We start from the raw sequence: 19,637 nt of genomic DNA on the forward strand, positions 1-19,637 counted from the left end.
TATCGATTTCTTTTTTAAAAATTATTTATCTAAGACCTCGAGAACTTCAAATAACACCTAACACTTTCCTAAACAAAAACAGTTGTATTATTTTATTTTCCATTATGCTTCCACACATCTTATAGGTATACCTACTAATCAATTCTCTAATATATATATATATATATATATTTGATAAGCTCTAATATTTCTTTTAATTGACTTTGAATGCTTCCAAGTCTCCCATCAAATATTCCTCTCTCTCCTGCAGCCTCCTTTAAACATAAACTTATCATCCAAAAAAGCTTTTAACAGAGCAGAGCTAGAATAATGGAAAATAAAGTTGCATGCTTTTGTCTAGCCATCTTCCTCCTTACACTAGCCAGCCCCTGCCGGAGCCGGCCAATTTTTATTACAAGCGACTCGCCGTCCGATAATGTCTCTGACGGAGTCCACAGTCTTCACCAGCCAAAGCTTCTTTATCTCAACCGCTTGTTCTCGTCGGATACTTGCACAGAGACGTACGGATTTCTGCCATGCACGACCACCGTCCTAGGAAATGTTTTTCTCATTCTTGTCTACAGTTACTTGATGTTCTTGGGTGCCAAGTTGTTGTCTGATGGGAGTGAGATTCTGCTGGAAATCCTCGGACCTGGGATTATTGGTGGCTTCTTCCTCCCTGTTTTGAGCTCTCTTCCTGATGCAACAATCATCCTCGGTAAGCATTTCATCTTTCCTGCCTGTTTTGCCTAATTTTTCATATATATATATATATATATATATATATATGTTGGTCAAATTTTAAGCTTAATGATGAGGATTAAGTAGAACAAAGAGAAGCGTTTATTAGCTTAAATGTCTGGTTTTTCCAGTCAAATTTTCTGACTTGATCGCAAATTTCTTATTTTCCACACCTAACAACGTTAAAACGGAGTTGGAGTTGGCGTATATTACACAACAAACCAATACGCGCGTGACAATAATGCCGTCGTTTCTTTGTTTTTCTCATATTTCTTGTAAATTTAAAACTTCTCCTGGCGCTTAGAAAAAACATAAAATAACAAAAAAAAACTTATTCATTAAGAAAGTAGACTGGCATATTCTCTGACAAGTCGAGTAGGGAAATAATAACGTATTCCTTATAAGAAAGCACGAAAGTCGATTAATTCTTGTGTCTATTGCTAAGAATTTGTTCTTGAGAATTTAAATTCACAAGAACTAAAATTCCTGAGAAATGAAATTTTTAGGTAACACTATATATGTTCAAGTTGAATGCTATGAAGAGAAGGAAAAGAAAATTCCTATCCGTTAGAGGCTGTGTTATAGGCTTATACTTCTTTAGGTTCTGATAGTTGAACTTAAATATATATAAATATATTATAAGTGGAACTTTTATATATATATATATATATATATATATATATATATATATATATATATATATTGCTGCATTAGAGAGATGCACTAGGACTTAAATTCAACTGCTGATGTGGAGACATGTGCTGATGCAGACTTTAGACGCACGATTGCACGATGAGCTGGAGGTTAGGTTATCTTAATACAAATGTGTTTTTATTTATAATATTAAAATATTAAATATAAATATGAAAAAAATATATAAAAAAAAAAAGTTTTAGAAAGAAATTTTGGTGGCCATCCTGATGTACCGTGTACGGAATACATAATTTACAATTTTCTGTTAAATTTTTTTTATTAAATATAATGTATGTGGCTTTCTAATTATTAGGTATACCAATTAGGTATAACATGGCAGTATTATTAGAAATTTAATAAAAAGTGAATGCAAAAATTTATTTAATCACGACTCTAACATGCATGTAAAAACTCACATACAAAAGGATATAGGTTATTTTTATAAATTAGGTTGGATGAATTTTTTTTCAATCTAATTTAAAGGAAAACTCTATCCCTTCTGGAACGTGTGAAGTATTTTTTCCAAGGGCAAAATGGGTCATTAAAAAGCAACCAATTTTAACCATCATATCAATTCATAGTATGCATGGTTATTTGGAATCAACGATCTACCAGACTGCCAGTGTACTCAACAACTTGCCGTTTGTATTTAGGATCTGTTGCAGTAAAAAACGACGATGTGCCGTGAAAAATAGAGGATTCAATTATATTTATGTGTACTTTAATTATGTTCACACCAAACATTCAATTTGGACCATATGCATGTTTCATAATATAGAAGATTCACTTCTATGACCTTCTTGTTCACTTTTCAAATATATACCGCATTGTTGTTTCACTTACTGATTGATTGATTTTGTATATATATAGAGAGAGAGAGAAATTGTACTCTCTCAAGTGCTGACTTTTTAATGTGGCAATTACAAAAGAAGAATAATCAGAAGGGTACTGATCTACCTTAGTAGTCGATGGTTGGCGGACCTACCTTAGTAGTGAAGGGTTTTTGGCACCCCAAATTTTTTAAAAATCTTTATAAAAATATCATTTTCTATACCATACTAGGTCAATAATGACTTTTTTGCCTCCTAGATGGTTAGATAATTTAGTTTTCTATTATACTATTCTTTGCATCTAGGTATTTATTTATATACATAGGTTCAGAGTATTGCCCACACAAAAAATATTAGTTCTGTCCTTGTAGGTGGAATTAAAATAAATTGTATAGAAAGCTGACGTGACAATTCTCATGTTAGGGATCAATAAGCACTTGAGAATGTAAAATAGAAAATTCATGTATTTCTCGCAAGTAAAACACTTGTCAATTGATTATTGGAGAATTGTTTCTTCCTTTCTTGTCATTGCATTATGTGATTTTACTGAGAAATTAAACTTATGATAAGATAACATAAGCTCGGGTATTATGAATATATAGCATCTGGACTTTCTGGGAGCACGGAAACTGCTCAAAGTCAGGTATCGGTTGGGATGGGGTTGCTAGCTGGATCAACTGTAATGCTTTTAACAATGTTGTGGGGCACGTGTCTAGTAGTTGGCAAGTGTGACCTGGAGAATTCAGTTGCTGTAGATCAGAAAGATACAAAAACATTTAGCTTAACAGGTAATCACTTTTATACTTCTGTTAATCAAGCTCTTCAATTGCATGGTTTCTGCAACTCTTTCCTTTCCCTACGCAAGTGTTTCTGCTGTGGGATATGTTTAATAACATGTAGGCCGTAACATTCACGTCTGGCTCAGCAAATATTAAGCACAGATTTAGTACACTACAAACAAATCAGGTTTAATGATATTTGAATAGTGACGTTTTTAGAAAACATCACTAAAATGTTATTTTTTACTGTTTAAGCATCACTATTCATAAAATAGGGTGGGGGTAGCCTTTCCAGAGGCCCCACGGCCACCTCTGGGGTGGCTTGTGAGCCACCTATGAGGCTGTAGGTGGCCCGAAGGGCACCCCCATCTAGATTTTTGGTTATTTTGGTTCGCTGGATGTAGAGTTTTTTTTGAAATTTTTTTCTAGTCCAATGAATGCTCTAACACTCTGGATTTTTGCAGGATCTGGGGTGAGCACTGATATCTGGACTAGCTATGCTGCTAGAATCATGATTATATCTATTATTCCGTTAATAATAGTCCAATTACCTCAAGTTTTCCAGAAAACTTCTCTAAGTCACCTGGCAGTTCTGGTTTCGCTGCTTGTGTCCATTTCTTTATTGATTGCTTATACCCTTTATCAGGTATTTACAAGTTGATTTGATTAGCGATTGATATAATATTAATATTATTTGAAGATCTTCCTTTGAAACATGAATGCAGATCTTCCAGCCCTGGATTCAGAAGAGAAGACTCGCTTACGCGAAGCATAAGCATGTAATATCAGGAATCCTAAGAGATCTGAAAATGCGTGCCCTGGGAAGACTTTTTAAAGATGATGGTCAACCAAATACAGATGTCATAGAAACGTTAGTCTTTGTTAAACTTTCTGTTTTATTTGAATCTATCCTCCAATCATTCATTTGTTAACGCTTTTTAGAGTGTTTTTTTTTTTTTTTTCCCAGCTTTTTGGTTTAAAAAATGTTCTAATATTACATAAAAGTAAAAGTAGTTTTGAGTATTTTGCGAATGTTCTGTATTTAAAATTGTTTGTTAATACCTTCTTCTTCTTTTTTTTCCAAGAAAAAAAAAAATATTATCATCAAACAAGACCTATGTTTTTGTTAAGGACAATAAACATCTGACTTTGAGACAGATAACCAATAAAACTATTGACATTCAATAAATATGAACTAAATCTTAGCTTCTAAACCAATTGCTATTGCACTACAATGGCAGGTTGTTTAAGACAATTGATCAGAATTCAGATGGGCACCTGTCTGAGGCAGAGCTAAGAGCTCTGGTAATAGGAATTAATTTTGAAGAGCTAGATGCAAACACTAATGATGCTATTGCAAAAGTGATGAAAGATTTTGATACATCTCGCGATACACGAGTTGATGTGAATGAATTTGTTGAAGGAATTTCAAGATGGCTTAAACAGGCTAGGCGATCTGGAACAAGTGGGGATAGCCAAGATGATCAATCAATAAGATTTCTCAATCATTTTCATCAGGTATATAATTTCCTAGCTCCAATCATATATATGCATGCATCTGTGTGTGTGATGAAAATCTATAAATGCATATATGCAGAAAACAAAGAAAGAACAAGAGCTTTTGGGAGATCAGAATGATGAGGTTGTGGAGAGAATTGAGAATGCCAAGTGGCATGCCTCCAAAGCAGGCTTCATGTTGCTTCTGGGAACTTTACTTGCTGCTGTAGTTGCAGATCCCCTTGTGGATGTTGTTGACAACTTCTCAACTGCTACCAGCATTCCTTCTTTCTTCGTCTCATTTGTCATTTTGCCCTTTGCTAGCTCCAGTGAGGTGGTGTCAACTCTAATTTTTGCCAGAAAGAAGAAGTCGAGAATGGCATCCTTGATGTATTCAGAGGTTTACTTCTCCTTGCCTTCAACTCTGTTTCCAATAGTTGCATTTGTCTTTCAAAACTTGCATTAATTAAGAGAGCATAGATGGAATAATAATAGACAATTTCTCATGTTACAGCTCTCTTAAATCGCGATTTCATGTGACAATATTTCGAATGGACCTTCTCTCTCTTAGACTCCTAATATTTTCTTAGAGTACGTTTGGTATGCAGAATGATTATTTCATTAGAAAAAAATGACAAAGTTTTCCTCTAAACTGGGTTGGAGAAATTTCTTCAAACTCAGTCTATACAAATGACATGTGTCATTTGAACATGTAAGATGCACACGTTTTTTTAATAGTAGGGACAAAGTTGAAATAAATAATTTTTAAAACTCATGTCCATCTCACATTTTATTAAAAAAAAGGGACACATGTCATTTTTATAAACTGAGTTGGAGGAAATTCCTCCAACCAAGTTTGGACAAAAACTCTTGTCCATGTCATTTTTATAGACTAGGTTGAAGGAAATTCCTTTAACCTAGTTTGGAGGAAAACTTTGTCCAAAAAAAAGAATTAGCTTCTATTAAAAATGGGAAAAGGTGGAATAAAATAATCATGGTGTTAAAGTATACATATACTCTAATATTTGGAATAGCCATTTCCATGGCACATGAGAGAATAAATTGAGGAATATCTATTCCTCTCAAATTGAGAGGAATAAAATTTTTTTAAATTTAAGGAATAGTCGTTCCCTCGTGGGCCATAAGAATGGCTACTTCAATGCTATTTTATTCTATATTCTTCCATTTCCAATGAAAGTTATTCATTTTTATCTAATGGAATAATCATTTCTCGTATGAAACGTAACCTTAATTTTTTTAATTTGAAGTGTTAATTTGTTATCTTGAGTGTTAGAATATTAATTAAATGATTAAAATCAACCATCTCCTATTAGTTTAACCTTTTGGAATGGAGAAACGTTTTGTTTCCATTTCTTGTCCATCTTTGTACAAGAGATTGCTTTTTAGAATAAGTAGTGATTTAACATAGTATCAGAACCAAGATTTTAAATTTAAATTTCGTCTTTCTCATTCACTCAAATTTTAATTAAATTATTTTATATTTTGGGCCTCACTTATATATTAAGATAAAGTTTAAATCAACACGTAACAGGAAATGTTAGAATATTAGTTAAATGATTAAAATTAATTATTTTTTATTAGCTTAAACTTTTGAAATAAGTGATAATTTAACCTTAAGGGTATCTAATCTTTGTGATGATTGTGGTGCAGATATATGGGTCAGTGACCATGGGTAATGTTCTTTCCCTAGCAGTGTTCTTGGGTCTTGTTTACTTCCGCAACTTGACATGGGACTTCTCCTCTGAGGTGCTAGTTGTGCTGGTCGTCTGCATTTTGATGGGTCTCATTGCCAGTTTCCGCACTACTTTCCCTCTTTGGATTTCATTGGTGGCCTATGCGCTTTATCCACTTTCCTTGTTGCTTGTCTATATTCTTAACAATGTTGTTGGGTGGTCGTAGACTCTTTCCTCTTTACAAGGAAGCAAATGGAACCATCTATGCCACACTGCTTGCTCTCGGAGGTTTCATGTTTATATTCTATTGTTGGAGAAATCATTCCACAAGTTATTCAAAACTAAAAGCTTTTCTGTCCTGAAAAGTTCTTGAGCATAATAAGAAGGTCCACTACTGCCATGTTTTGTGGTAGGACATGGTACATCAACAAATGTTTTTTAAAGAAGGTTACTTGCTTTCTTTTTTCGATCAAGAAGTTCAATAATACATGATTGGTATCTTCTATAGATCCTCCATTATGAAAGCTTGCTTCCTGCAGGTTTCTGTTTTCTTTTTTAGGTGGAAGCAATAGAATAATCTATTTCATCCAAAAGAAGAAGCAATACGATGATATAATGCCAAATTCTATAATATCCTTCAAAATGATGGAGAGTTGGAAATTATTTTTCCCTTTTTTGGCACTTGGCAGGGCCCCCCCTGCTGCTTACATATCAATGATTCTGATACCATAGTGGATCAGATGAACGACCGTTCCTAAACAATGAAACACTTGAGAGACACTACAGGAAAATTGGTCTTTAGCGACCATATTTTTAGCGACGACTCAAAAGTCGTCGCTATTGCCCAATATCAGCGACGACAATTTCTTGTCGTCCCTAATTTCATTAAAATAAATTTGGAAACAGCGACGACTAGATGTCGTCGCTGATATGTGGTTGCTAACGTCGGAATAATATTTTTTTCTCAAGCGCGAAAAGGACCGCCAAAAATGTTGTGACGGGTCCAGATCATTAGCGACGACAATGTCGTCGCTAATGAGAATTTTAATTAGCGACGACACTGTCGTCACTAAATAATTAAAGAAAAATTATTAAAAGCATAATTAGCAACGACATAACGAGAATTCTCTTTTGCGACGACAGTGTCGTCGCTAAATAATGACAGAAAAATTATTAAAATAATAATCAGCGACGGCATCGTCGTCGCTAATGAGAATTTTAATTAGCGACGACATTGTCGTCGCTAAATAATAAAATAAAAATGATTAAAAGCATAATTAGCGACGACATTGTCGTCGCTAACGAGAATTCTCTTTTGCGACGACAGTGTCGTCGCTAAATAATGACAGAAAAATTATTAAAATAATAATTCGTCGTCGCTAATGAGAATTGTCGTCGCTAAATAATAAAATAAAAATGATTAAAATCTCAATTAGCGACGACAATGTCGTTGCTAAATATATTTCTTGAAATAAGAATCATAATTAGTGACGATAGTGTCGTCGCAACTTTTAAAAGATTAACTGATTGACCATAATGGTTCTGAAGAAAGAAAAAAAAAAAAAAAAAAGGATTTAGTGTATTAGTCAGATCGATCATGATAAGATCAATCGATTAATCATTAGTCCGATTGATCGTGATAATCTCAATTGATCAATCCAAATGCATTAGTGTGATTGATCGTGATACAATTAAATGATCGATCCAATTTGATACAATTGAATGTTCGATCAAACATCCTATTTCTCTTAGTGTATTAGTCTGATTGATCATGACAAGATTAACCGATCGACCCAAGTGTAGTATTAGTGTGGTTGATCGTGATACAATCAAATGATCGATCTAATTTAACAAAATTGATTGTTTGATCGAACATCTAATTACTCTTAGTGTATTCGTCTGATCGATCGGGATAAGATCAACTGATCGATCATTAGTCTGATTGATTATAATAATCTCAATCGACCAATCCAAGTGCAATATTAGTGTGATTGATCGTGATACAATCAATTGATTGATCCAATTTGACAAAATTGATTGCTCGATCAAACATCTGATTGCTCTTAGTGTATTCGTCTAATCGATCATGATAAGATCAACCGATTGATCATTAGTCCGATTGATCGTGATAATCTCAATCGATCGATCCAAGTGCAATATTAATGTGATTGATCGTGATACAATCAAATGATCGATCTAATTTTCTATTTAATTATGATACATCATATCATAATTACTTTTTCAATCATGACCATCAAAACATTGCTTATAATTTATTATATTTTGATTCTTAATTTCTTGATATATGAAGTGACCTTAATTTATATATATATAAAAGATGTTTTCAAATGTATATATATTTCATTTATTCCTACGGTTAATTAATTTTTATGTATATGAACATCCGATCGATCCTAGTGAATTGGTTTGATTCATCGCTATTTTTATTTTAATTATTGGTGAATTTCTTTTATATTAATTATTGGTGTATTTTTTTTTTTATTTCAAAAATTTAAGCTATTAATAAATTATAAAAAAATATCTTGTGAATTATATTTTTCCTTGAAAATGACTTTTATACCCTTATAAATGTTATAGAATTTCAAATTTACCCTACATTTTTAATTAAAATTATTTTTAAAAAATTTAAGTAATTAGTCGCCGCTGATGTGAGTGCAGAAAAAGCGCCAACCAGTAGCGCGGTTTCTGAAATTTTTGAACAAAAATTTCATACATGATACACGGCGTTCTTTTTTCCCCCAACCCTCAAAACACCCAAATCCCTAACACCCCCTCTCACTCACCTCCCTCATCACTCTCACTCTCACTCTCAATCTCACTCTCACTCTCGATCTCTCTCCCTCAAAAACACCCCCCTCTCACTCGATCTCTCTCTCACTCCGGCGCCCAGTGACCCGCACGATTGGCCAACCCACTGTCCATCTTCTCCAGTCGAAACCGGCCGGCGATTATTCCGCCGTTACTGTTCCTGTACTAGTGAGTCTCTCTCTGCCTCTGTCTCTGTTTTTCTTCTCTGCTGTCTCTGTCTCGATCTGTTTTTCTTTGTCTCTCTGTCTTTGTCTCTTTAAGTTCTCTGTACTAATTTTTTTTTAAAAAAAAAAATCCTGAGTCTGTTTGATTACTACTGGAATTTGTTGTTTCCTGTTGATCCTCCTCAGGTTTTAATATTAAATGAAAGTTGTATCTGGTTTTCCTATATAAGTATGTTTTTAATCTGTTTGGCTGCTGAGAAAGCACTGGAAAATGGGAGAAGGCTTATGCTATAATTTTTCAAACCGAAAAAAGTGAAACTTTCAGTTTTGAAATTCTTGTTGATGTTATTTTCCCTACAATTTTCTTCACAGCCAAACTTAGTCTTTGGCTGATTAATGATAGTGCTTATGTTGCTTGGTAGTATCCGTATTTCACCCTCTTGTTGACGAGAAAACTGGGGGAAGGAAAAGGAACTGGTCCTATGTTTTGATTTGTAGTTGAAAGCCATTTAAGGTGAAGAAACTGTTATTGGGAGAGACCCACTTCTACTGTTTGATGTTTTAGCATTGTTTGAATAAAATCCTGGAACCTGATTGTGCTATGATCATCATTTCATCAATTGGGTAATCTAATTAATTGACCACTTTTGGCTATATTTCATTCAATCACCAAAATCATATGGTTGTTGGTTGTTGCCAAGTATTCGTCATATATATATATATATATATTCTTTTTCGTGGTTGTTTGCAAATTGCAAGTATTGATCATCTTGTTTTGTATTGGCAATGATGTAAGGCTGACATCAATTTCACCATGAATGGAAAAATAGGACTATTTATTATTTTTGTTGGGTATTATTTGGTTGGAGTTAATTTGATAAATTTTCGTCCAATCATTGATGTTGGTGAAAAATCAGCCGATTTTCATCCGTGAATCCTGGCATTGTGATTAGAAAAATGTATTTTAGTATTTTTTTTTTGTCAACGTAGGGGGGGCGGGCATATATGTTTGATGGGTTTGATGGCATATATAGATCCAAGGAAGGATGATGATCAGCATCGATCATGAGTTGTTGTGTTCTCTTACTTTCTTGTGATTATTATTATTATATATATATATAAAATGAACAAAACTATTTTTGTGGGGGGATTGCATGGATTTTAATAGAAGGAAAACCATTTTTGTATTTCCCCATGGGAATGGAAAAGAAAGAAATTTTTTTTTTTGAAGAAAGTCACTGCAAAAATTTGAACGAAAAGTAAATTGTATGTAATGTGGACAAAATGAGTTAGTGGAACTGCAAAATGAGTTAGTGGAAAAAGATAGAAAAAGAGATGAACAAATAGAAGAAATTAGACAAGAATCAATGCGCCAATTTGATCTCCTAATGTCATGTGTTTTAGGTAAAATTGTTGTGTGATAGATATGTTTCGTTATGCTTTAATTGAACCCGAACAACTAATTTTTTACTGATGACATCTTTGTTCTCTTTTGTATATGTTATAGGAGCACAAGGTGTGAATATTGCTCATTTTGATTGGAATGTTTAAAGAGACATGAAAATGGGTAAGAATTTTGCTCTTTTTGTGATTTCTTTACTACTTTGATGGAATTTGGATGAGTTGAAAAACAAGTGCAGTAGCCAATTTTCCCCTTATATATTAGACAGTTTAGAATTTTGTTGATTTCCTTAGTAGATGTGTTTGCTGTTTGTGGAGTTGTTGTTGTAGCAATTGCTGGAATTGGACTTGAATTGATTGAATTCGTCGTGGGTGTAGAGTAATTATTGATGATGCTAGTTGAATTATCTATAAAATGCTCTGTTGTGACTTTAATGGGGGAATTCTATGCTTTTTAGCCTTACTCATTGACTGTGAGTACTTGAATTGATTGTGAAAATGAAGAATTACGAAAAGGATTTAGAAGCAATTCGAGTTTAACTTCTATTTTAAGATTATATATATATAGATTTGTACTAATGATCATAAAGAATTTGGTTCCAAGTGAGAAAGGAAAAGAATAAGAAGGTAAGATAGTTATTATGCTACCCCATAAGATGCAGGTTGCTATCCTCATCAAGTAAAAAACAATTGCTGGTCAATATATTAAGACCATTTTTTCAAATTGTAGTTTCTGCAGAAATGTAGTTTGGTGTTTGTGGAGTTGCTGTTGTAGAATGTAGTTTGGTGTTTGTGGAGTTGCTGTTGTAGCAACTGTGGTCCAGTTTTTACAGGAGAGTTGATTGTAATGTTTTTGTTTGGTCATAAAAGTTGTGCTTATTTACTGAAAAAAGGTGAAAAAAAAATGCATTTGCAATTTGCAGAAAATTCCAATGTTTCTTTTGGGAAGTTAGAGCACTTATAAACTTTGGTTTGTTAGGGGCGTTGAGGGCGTGTAGTCGTACATTATGGGATGGTTAGGTTTTCTTAAATATTGGGTTGTGATGGTAAAACATATGATAATTTAATTTATCTTCATTAAAAATGGATCTTGGTGTATATGATATGTCTGGGATCATAGCTTGATATGATGCCTTCATTTATTTATTTTTGTTGGTTGATGAATGAGCCCTTTCATTGGAGTTAATAAAGCCTCATATAATACTTGAGAGTGGTAATGTTTGCGTTAGTAGCAAGCAAAAAGATCCATCTTTCCTATTGCATGATATATTATGATTTTGTTCCATCAAATTAAAGATATAGATAATATGTTAACATAAATAGAATAAGTGAAAAAAGAGAAGCATATGAGAGAAAGAGTGTATATGATGTCTTGCCAATACGCTTTGGACACTCAGGAAAAAATAATAATTTTACGCTTTGTACCAATGCCTCCTGGTATAATTCAAGCCTTCTTCAATTCTTATAAACTTTGGACCCTTGAACATATTATTTACTCACATTTTATATATATGTTGCTCTGTTTTTGGAATATTTCACTATAAACTACTTTTATGTCTTCACATTTTAGATATTTGATTTGGTTTTTCTTAAGGTGCCATGTAGGGAAGGATTTATACACACACATAAAGGTAAGGGTGCTGCAATGTTCATATACATAGACAAATCGTTGATGTGAAAGAATGAAAATCCTTTGATTTGGGCTATTGTTGTATTTGTATGTGCATTTTTTGTGTGTGAGTTTTCTTGTCTAATATATGCTCTTCTTCTCCGTGCAGTTACATATGGTATTGATGAGTCGTACAAGTTATCAGTTCTTACATCTGGGAAGCCTTCTTTGTAATCCTTTGTTTGCTTAGCTACATATGAAGTTTAATTTCTCAAGGAACATTGTTGTTGATGTATGCCTTCTTTGGCAAGTGCTTAAAAACTTGACAATTATGTAGTTTTATCGGGCTATTTTTGAGACTTCTTCACTTGTAATTAACTCTGTTTCAGACCTTTTAACATATTTAATTAGAAAGAGTTCTTATGTAAGCTTTAATATATTGTTATGTTTAGATCATTTATACCTAACAATTTAAAACATTAATCGGCCAAAAAGAAAAGCATTTGATGTTGACGACGACGATCATTAGAAACACAGATGTGTGGGTCATTAGCGACGACAAATGTCGTCGCTGATGTGTGCTAAATGTTGTTGCTGATATGTGCATCATCAGCGATGACATTTGTCGTTGCTGATGTGTGCTAAATGTTGTTGCTGATATATGCATCATTAGCGACGACATTTGTCGTCGCTGATGTGTGAGTCATCAGCGACGACAATGTCGTCGCTGATATGTGCATCATCAGCGACGACATTTGTCGTCGCTGATATGTGCATCATCAGCGACGACATTTGTCGTCGCTGATATGTGCGTCATCAGCGACGACATTGACTTTAACAAGTATTTTCAGCGACAAACTTTGATAGTTATTAGCGACGACAAATGTCGTCGCTGATAATTATTAATAGCGACGACATTCAATGTCGTCGCTGTTTAGTCTTTAACGACGGATTACTTGCAACGACTGGGAGCGACGACCATAGTCGTTGCTGATGACCATCAGCGACGACATGTGGGCGTTTAGCGACGACTCAGGGTCGTCGCTAAAGAGCTATTTTCCTGTAGTGAGAACGAGACTCGCTGAAATCGGAGAGCAAGTCAGAGATGACTCTAATGCTTAAGTTAGCAAGGATAGTTATAAAAGAAATTCTTCATATCCAAAATGAAAGAGTATGGCATTTATTACCTGCATGAGTAGCATGGCTCCCTGCTGTCGTGGGTCTACCGACGTCATACAAGTGGGCCAAGTGTCCTCATGTGACAAGGTGTAGCCTTGACAAGACATGGGGTCTAATTTGTGTTTGATAATGGGGGCATATAACGCACCCAAAACTAACTAATTAAATTTATTAATTTTGAGTATTACAAGTAGTGCTTTCATACTAATTAACTTATAATTTGCTAAATTTACTAATTTAAACACTAATTATCATAGTAAAATATAGTAGAAAGCAGAATAATAATGATACGAGCCATAACTAAATTATCCTTGAGCAAGATCATTCATTATCATCAAATGTAAACATAGAGCTTTCAAATAAACAAAACTACAATAAATAACATCGTCTAAGCATTCTATGCAAACCTAACTAAATGAGCCATTCGATCAGCATCTTCTACTCAGCAAAATACCCTAATCCATAGTCTATCAAACATGCTAATCTATAAAACACCGAAGTTTTATGTAATGCCCCCGAAATTTAAATAAACTAATAATTAAATTTCGTTCGCCTCTCACATACTCATTTACCATGTAAATAAATTCTAAGGGATTTATCTATAATGGCGACAAAATTAATTAATCGAAATAATCAATTTGAGAGTTGTAAGTAAAATTTCTCATATTAACTTACATGAATATAATGCCCCAGGTAATTACTAGGTTGTGGTTAGCTTAGTTGGAAGGTTAATCGAAATTTTCAGTTCATTAGGGCTCGTTGGAGAGAAGATTTGTGGGATTTTAGGCACTGACTAAACATTCGCAGGAGGGGGGGACCATCGAATGTTCGCTCTACGCTCTGCAACCTTAAACCAGTTGGGTAATAGTATATCAAATGTTTGCGGGGCACCACCAAACGTTCGTTGACTAAAGTTTGACCCACTGGGTAATGACTGAACGTACACCCTACAACCCTTGAATCATTGTGCAAATAGTACACCGAACATTCGACCTTGGACCATTGAACATTCGATGACCTATAGGATTGCCACAGTAATGGTCTCAACTTTTCCAACCCTATAAATACCCCCTCTCACATCCTTCTAAGCCTCATTATGCTATCTGAACTTTAGAGAAACTCTGCTTGAGTGTCTTTTGAGTTGTGAGAAGGGGAGGAAGGTTTTCTTGGAGGTTCTTGCTCTTGCAAGGTAACCTCCTTAACTTGGCTTATTCATTACCTATTTGTTACTCTAGTTAGGTTTTCCATAGTTTGGTTGTTAGTTTTGGGCTTATGATATTGTTTTAGGTTTTAATCTTGGTTTAAACATGGGTAGCATTTTAATCTTGTTGTACGTACTTTATTATGCATGGAGATGTTATTTTGGGTTAGAAGTATGTTACGAGCCTTTTTGTAGCCTTAGAACTTGCTTATAAGTGATTAGGAGGCTGCTTGGTTTGAAATGGGTTTTTCGCCCATCATTAAACTTTTGAACCTCTCAGATGAATACTTGCTGTTATATTTCCCGCATTACATGACTATTTTATGTGTATCAAATATACATCTTTACAACTCTCATGAAATACATTTTGATCTACTATGAACTCTATTTTGTGAAAACGTTTATTGCTTAAGCAAGATAATGAATACGATAAAATTTGTAAGTGCATGCATGTAAAAGATGGATACGACTACTTGCATTGTACGACATGGTCATCGGTACGTGCGGGATAATGGTCATGGGTTTACTAGACATGTTAATTATATGATCAAATGTGTGTATGTTATATGGGCTTTAGATCCAATGGTTGTTTCGTGACCGGCGCATCCATGTTTAATTGGTGATCACTATCGGACATATATCATTTGTAGCGTGGGCCACCCGAGGTCGAACTCGGTCGGGCTACTAGTATTATGAACTGTAGTGTACAATGGTCAAGGCACTATGACGCTGAGCATAACTATTGTTCTAACAGCATACAATAACAACATAAACTAAGAATTGAAAATTGAAAAGGAAATTCAGGAAGAGAGAAAATAACAAATAGGGAAGAGAAAGACCTTAATTGCTCCAAATAAGCAAAGGCTAGACACTTCTTAAATTAACAAGGAAAAGAAAAACCAAACCTAATTAGAAAAGGAAAACAAATCCTAATAGGAAAGGAAAAACCCAATTATTATTGAAAAAGGAAAAAACAGAAGTAATAATAAATCTACTTTATTATTATTATTATTATTATTATTATTATCTTGCATCAGTCAACCCAGGTTGGGAAGAACTTGCCCTCGAGTTCAAGTCGTCTTTGTCAGCACCAACAAAACATAGAGTCAAATGCTTCACGTTGAACACATCGGAAGTCTTTAAATGACTTGGAAGACATAGTCGGTACGCATTGTCATGTATTTTTTGCCTAAACAAGAACCAAGCTAATAACTCAATGAAAGGGAATCCAAATTCTTTAACTTGTTTACTCGACTAGTGTCGTTCAGGGAATGGCCTTTTTGGCCGAGCACCCAACGACCCTTGTTTTCAAGTCCAAGGTTTGTTTTAGTGGACTTAAGACTAATGATAAGTTTTTCATAGATTTGGAGAGCCAGGGACTTTTGGAGGAATACTCAGATAATTTATTCAACCCGGGTGAGTACAAACTCACATGGATGCTTGTTGTTATTATTCCCGCAATGCACACGATTATTTTATATATATGAAACATGCATATTTACAACTCTTATGAAATACATTTTGAAACTACTGTGAACTCTCTTTTGTGAAAACGTATGTTGATTAACAAGATAATGATGAGACTTGTAAAAGCATGCATGTAAAAAACGGATAAGATTAATTGCATCGTATGACATGGTACATCGATACGTGTGGGATAACGATTATAGGCTTACTATACAAGTTAACCTTATGGTCATGTGTGTGTGTGTGTGGGCCTTGGATCCATGATTTCTGTGACCGCCGCAGCCATTGCCTAATGGTTGGTCACTATAGGATGTACATCATTAGTGGTGTGGGCCACTCATGGTCGGACTCGGTTGTACCGCTAATGTTATAGATGGTAGCGTACAATGGTCAGAGCACCGGCATTGTATTACAGGTTCCTCAGGACAACGCCAATCTTGCCGAGAAGGGGTAATATCTCAGGTAGACCATACTGTTGAACTATTATTGATATTCATGATTATAAGCATATATTATATCTATATTAAAAAAAAAAAATTGAAATACTTAAAAATTGCTCAGGAGTAGACGGTAATATCAGCTTTCATTTCCAACACTGAGAATTGAAATACTTAGACGGATAAGATTGATGTTATAGAATCTTAATACTTTCTGCTACTTAGTATCCTCTCTTTTTGAGAAGTAGAGGTTCCTGAGTCTTGGTCCGTAAGGAATAAGGCTGGGAGATGAACCATGAAATTAATTATCAGTTAATTAATTATGGAGAGTTACAAGGCTGGCTATGAATGAGTCCTAATAGTAGGTTGTTGGCTCAAGGTTACAATTTTTCTTACCGTATATATAGTTTTGAACTGAGACAATAGTATAGACTAAGGGTCTGTTTGTTAACCCCTCTTGCACTGTAGCTTTTTTCCACGGCACTGTAGCTTCAACTGGGCGCCGAAGACATTGAGAAAAGCAGTCAAACTACACGCTGCACGCTGACTATTTTACCCCTTTCTTATGCTAGACAATGACTATTTTGTCCCTTCAAAACACCCACACAAAAAGCTTGCTGAAATTTTTCCCCCCCATCTCATAGCACAGCGTGAAATTTCCCCTTCCCCAGCAACACTCACCCCTTCACAAAAATATACCCAAATTTTTTCCCCCCCATCTCACAGTACAACGAGAAGCTTTATCTTCCCCAGCAACACCCACTCCTTCCTCCTCCTTCCATCTCCTTCCTCTTTCCGCCATTCTCTTTCTCTTTCCCCCATTCTCTGTGAATCGTTTATATAGGATGATCAACAGGGGAAGGGAATCAGCCGCACCTTCATCGGCTTGGTGACTGGGTTCTGTATCTGAACCTGTGCGCCGCCGGTGAGTAAATCCTCTGTTCTCTGTTCTTCGCACTCCAGTTGGTTGTACTCTTCGTCCTGAAAAAACCGACTGGATCTATTTTTCTAATATGCCTCAGGACAGTTCGAGACACGCATAGATACATCTCCAGACCAGATCGACGACCAAGGTGAGTTTGTTAAACTTCCTTTGTTTTTTCCAAGCTTGTGTTTGCCCCTTGTGTGGTTTGTGTGTCGTGTGCTGCACAAAATTGCTTGTATCATAGGTAGAATTTGGTGAAAGCCCACCTATAAAGTTACTAATTGAATCGTTTTTTAGGCTCTTATGTGCTGCTTTGATCACTTGTATCATAGGCATTGGTTGAATCGTTTTGGATGTTTTTTATATTCTGAAATTTCTAATTTTTGGATCAGTTTGTGGCTAGAAATTGGAAGAGTGGACTTGGTTTAGAATTTGGTGAAAGCCCACCTATAAAGTTACTAATTGAATCGTTTTTTAGGCTCTTATGTGCTGCTTTGATCACTTGTATCATAGGCATTGGTTGAATCGTTTTGGATGTTTTTTATATTCTGAAATTTCTAATTTTTGGATCAGTTTGTGGCTAGAAATTGGAAGAGTGGACTTGGTTTAGAATTTGGTGAAAGCCCACCTATAAAGTTACTAATTGAATCGTTTTTTAGGCTCTTATGTGCTGCTTTGATCACTTGTCTATTCCATGCATTATGTGCATAGGCTGGGTCCTATGTAAGATAGATGTATTTGTCACCATATTATATTATGTTCGTAGAATATGCACGCCAAACCCTCAGTGTTGTGCTTATGTGTGTGGATCCACTGGAAAAATTCTCTGGTTATGCCAGTAAACGCAAGCTACTTAGGATTTCCACATATGCCATGGTTATATCTTTGATGAGGAGTATATGTGCATTCACACACAAACAGAGCATATGTTTATTATTCTTGTTTTGCTTGCCATTTTTTTTTTTTTTGGTGTTATGTTTCACTTTTACCTATTCAGTTTAACATCTTAAGTTATTAAGCGCAATTTTCTTGGACAAATATTCATTTGTATTAAAGATGCCTTTATAATGCAAGAGTAACGACCTTAAAACTACGGGAATAACTTCTTGGGTGCAAAACCCATATAATAATTAGTAGTTGGTTGTTTTTGCTCGATTGAATTATATAGTTGTTGTTGAGATTAGTTGGTATATATATATAAAGAGATATAACATATTACGTTAAAGAGTGTTAGCGACTATATTGCATGGTATGAATTATGTGAATGCCAAATACCCAAATTACGGGTATTTAAGTATTGGCTATATGATAATGTGAACGACATATATTGGGGGCTGATAAGCGCCGAATGTTGCACATTCAAGCCCCTTAATTTGCATATGTTAATTCCTTAGCGTTGTTATTTGTTTGATTTTGTTTTGTTTTTGTGTTTTCAGGTTATAAATAAAGATGCAATTAATTCCATTCATTTTGGGCTTAAAAGCACACTTTGAGAAGACCTAGAAGATATGATTAAGCTTAACCAATCATGGTTAAGTTTAATCAAATAAAGGAAGAGATTAATTCGGAATTTCTCAAATTGGAGTCAAAATCGGATTGGATTCAATTTTGGATTCTGCATATGTCTCGGTATTTTGGCCATAACTTTCAGCTCAAATATCCGATTGAGGTGATTCAAGCGGCACTGGAAAGCTAACTCAAATTTCTACAAATCATTGTGAAATAGCATTTTCCTAATTCGGAGCGTCGCATTGCCAAAATTGCCCCGCAAGATAGGAACGCAATTCTGGGCGAATCCTATTCCGATTTGGACTTAGGTTTTCTTTATCATAATTGGACTTGGACTTAAATCTCCGAAATTTATAGGATTCCTAGGGCTTCTAGGACTCTCCTAAGCCCTATAAATAGGCCTCTAAGAATTGAGAAAGGACACACCGCTTCTAGAGCAAAATTCAGTAAAATAGTCTGTGGAGCATAGGAGATCATGAGCAGCTAAACCCCTTCGTGGGGTGTTGATGTAACCCTATCCAAGCACAATGGTTTGATTGTATTTAATTTCTAGATTTTCAATTTATGCATGTTGATTGTATAATTATGAGGATTGCTACAATTGATTTATGTTCTTAATTATTAAATGCAATTGTTCTTAAATTCCAAAATCAATATTTGTGAAATTCTTCTCTTGTCTTAGAAAGTATTTTACTTTTATTGA

The 19,637-nt window shown here is 34.7% G+C and overlaps 1 protein-coding gene and 1 long non-coding RNA gene across 2 annotated transcripts; both read left to right on the forward strand.

Annotated features, from left to right (window-relative positions):
* Positions 1-309: 309 nt before the first annotated feature.
* LOC132182788 (sodium/calcium exchanger NCL-like) lies at positions 310-6,712 on the forward strand. Its single transcript, XM_059596132.2, has 7 exons — positions 310-697; positions 2,846-3,031; positions 3,487-3,668; positions 3,748-3,893; positions 4,264-4,540; positions 4,620-4,919; positions 6,191-6,712. Exons 1-7 carry the CDS (start codon positions 310-312, stop codon positions 6,437-6,439), a joined length of 1,728 nt encoding a protein of 575 aa, XP_059452115.2. The 3' UTR covers positions 6,440-6,712.
* Positions 6,713-9,037: 2,325 nt separating this feature from the next.
* LOC132176904 (uncharacterized) lies at positions 9,038-12,602 on the forward strand. The gene is made up of 3 exons (XR_009439681.2): positions 9,038-9,210; positions 10,714-10,773; positions 12,386-12,602. It is a non-coding gene; the product is annotated as an uncharacterized LOC132176904 (long non-coding RNA).
* The last annotated feature ends 7,035 nt before the right edge of the window (positions 12,603-19,637 follow it).

This window comes from Corylus avellana, chromosome 5 (assembly GCF_965113065.1).
Source record: "Corylus avellana chromosome 5, dhCorAvel1.hap1.2, whole genome shotgun sequence".
NCBI lineage: Eukaryota > Viridiplantae > Streptophyta > Magnoliopsida > Fagales > Betulaceae > Corylus > Corylus avellana.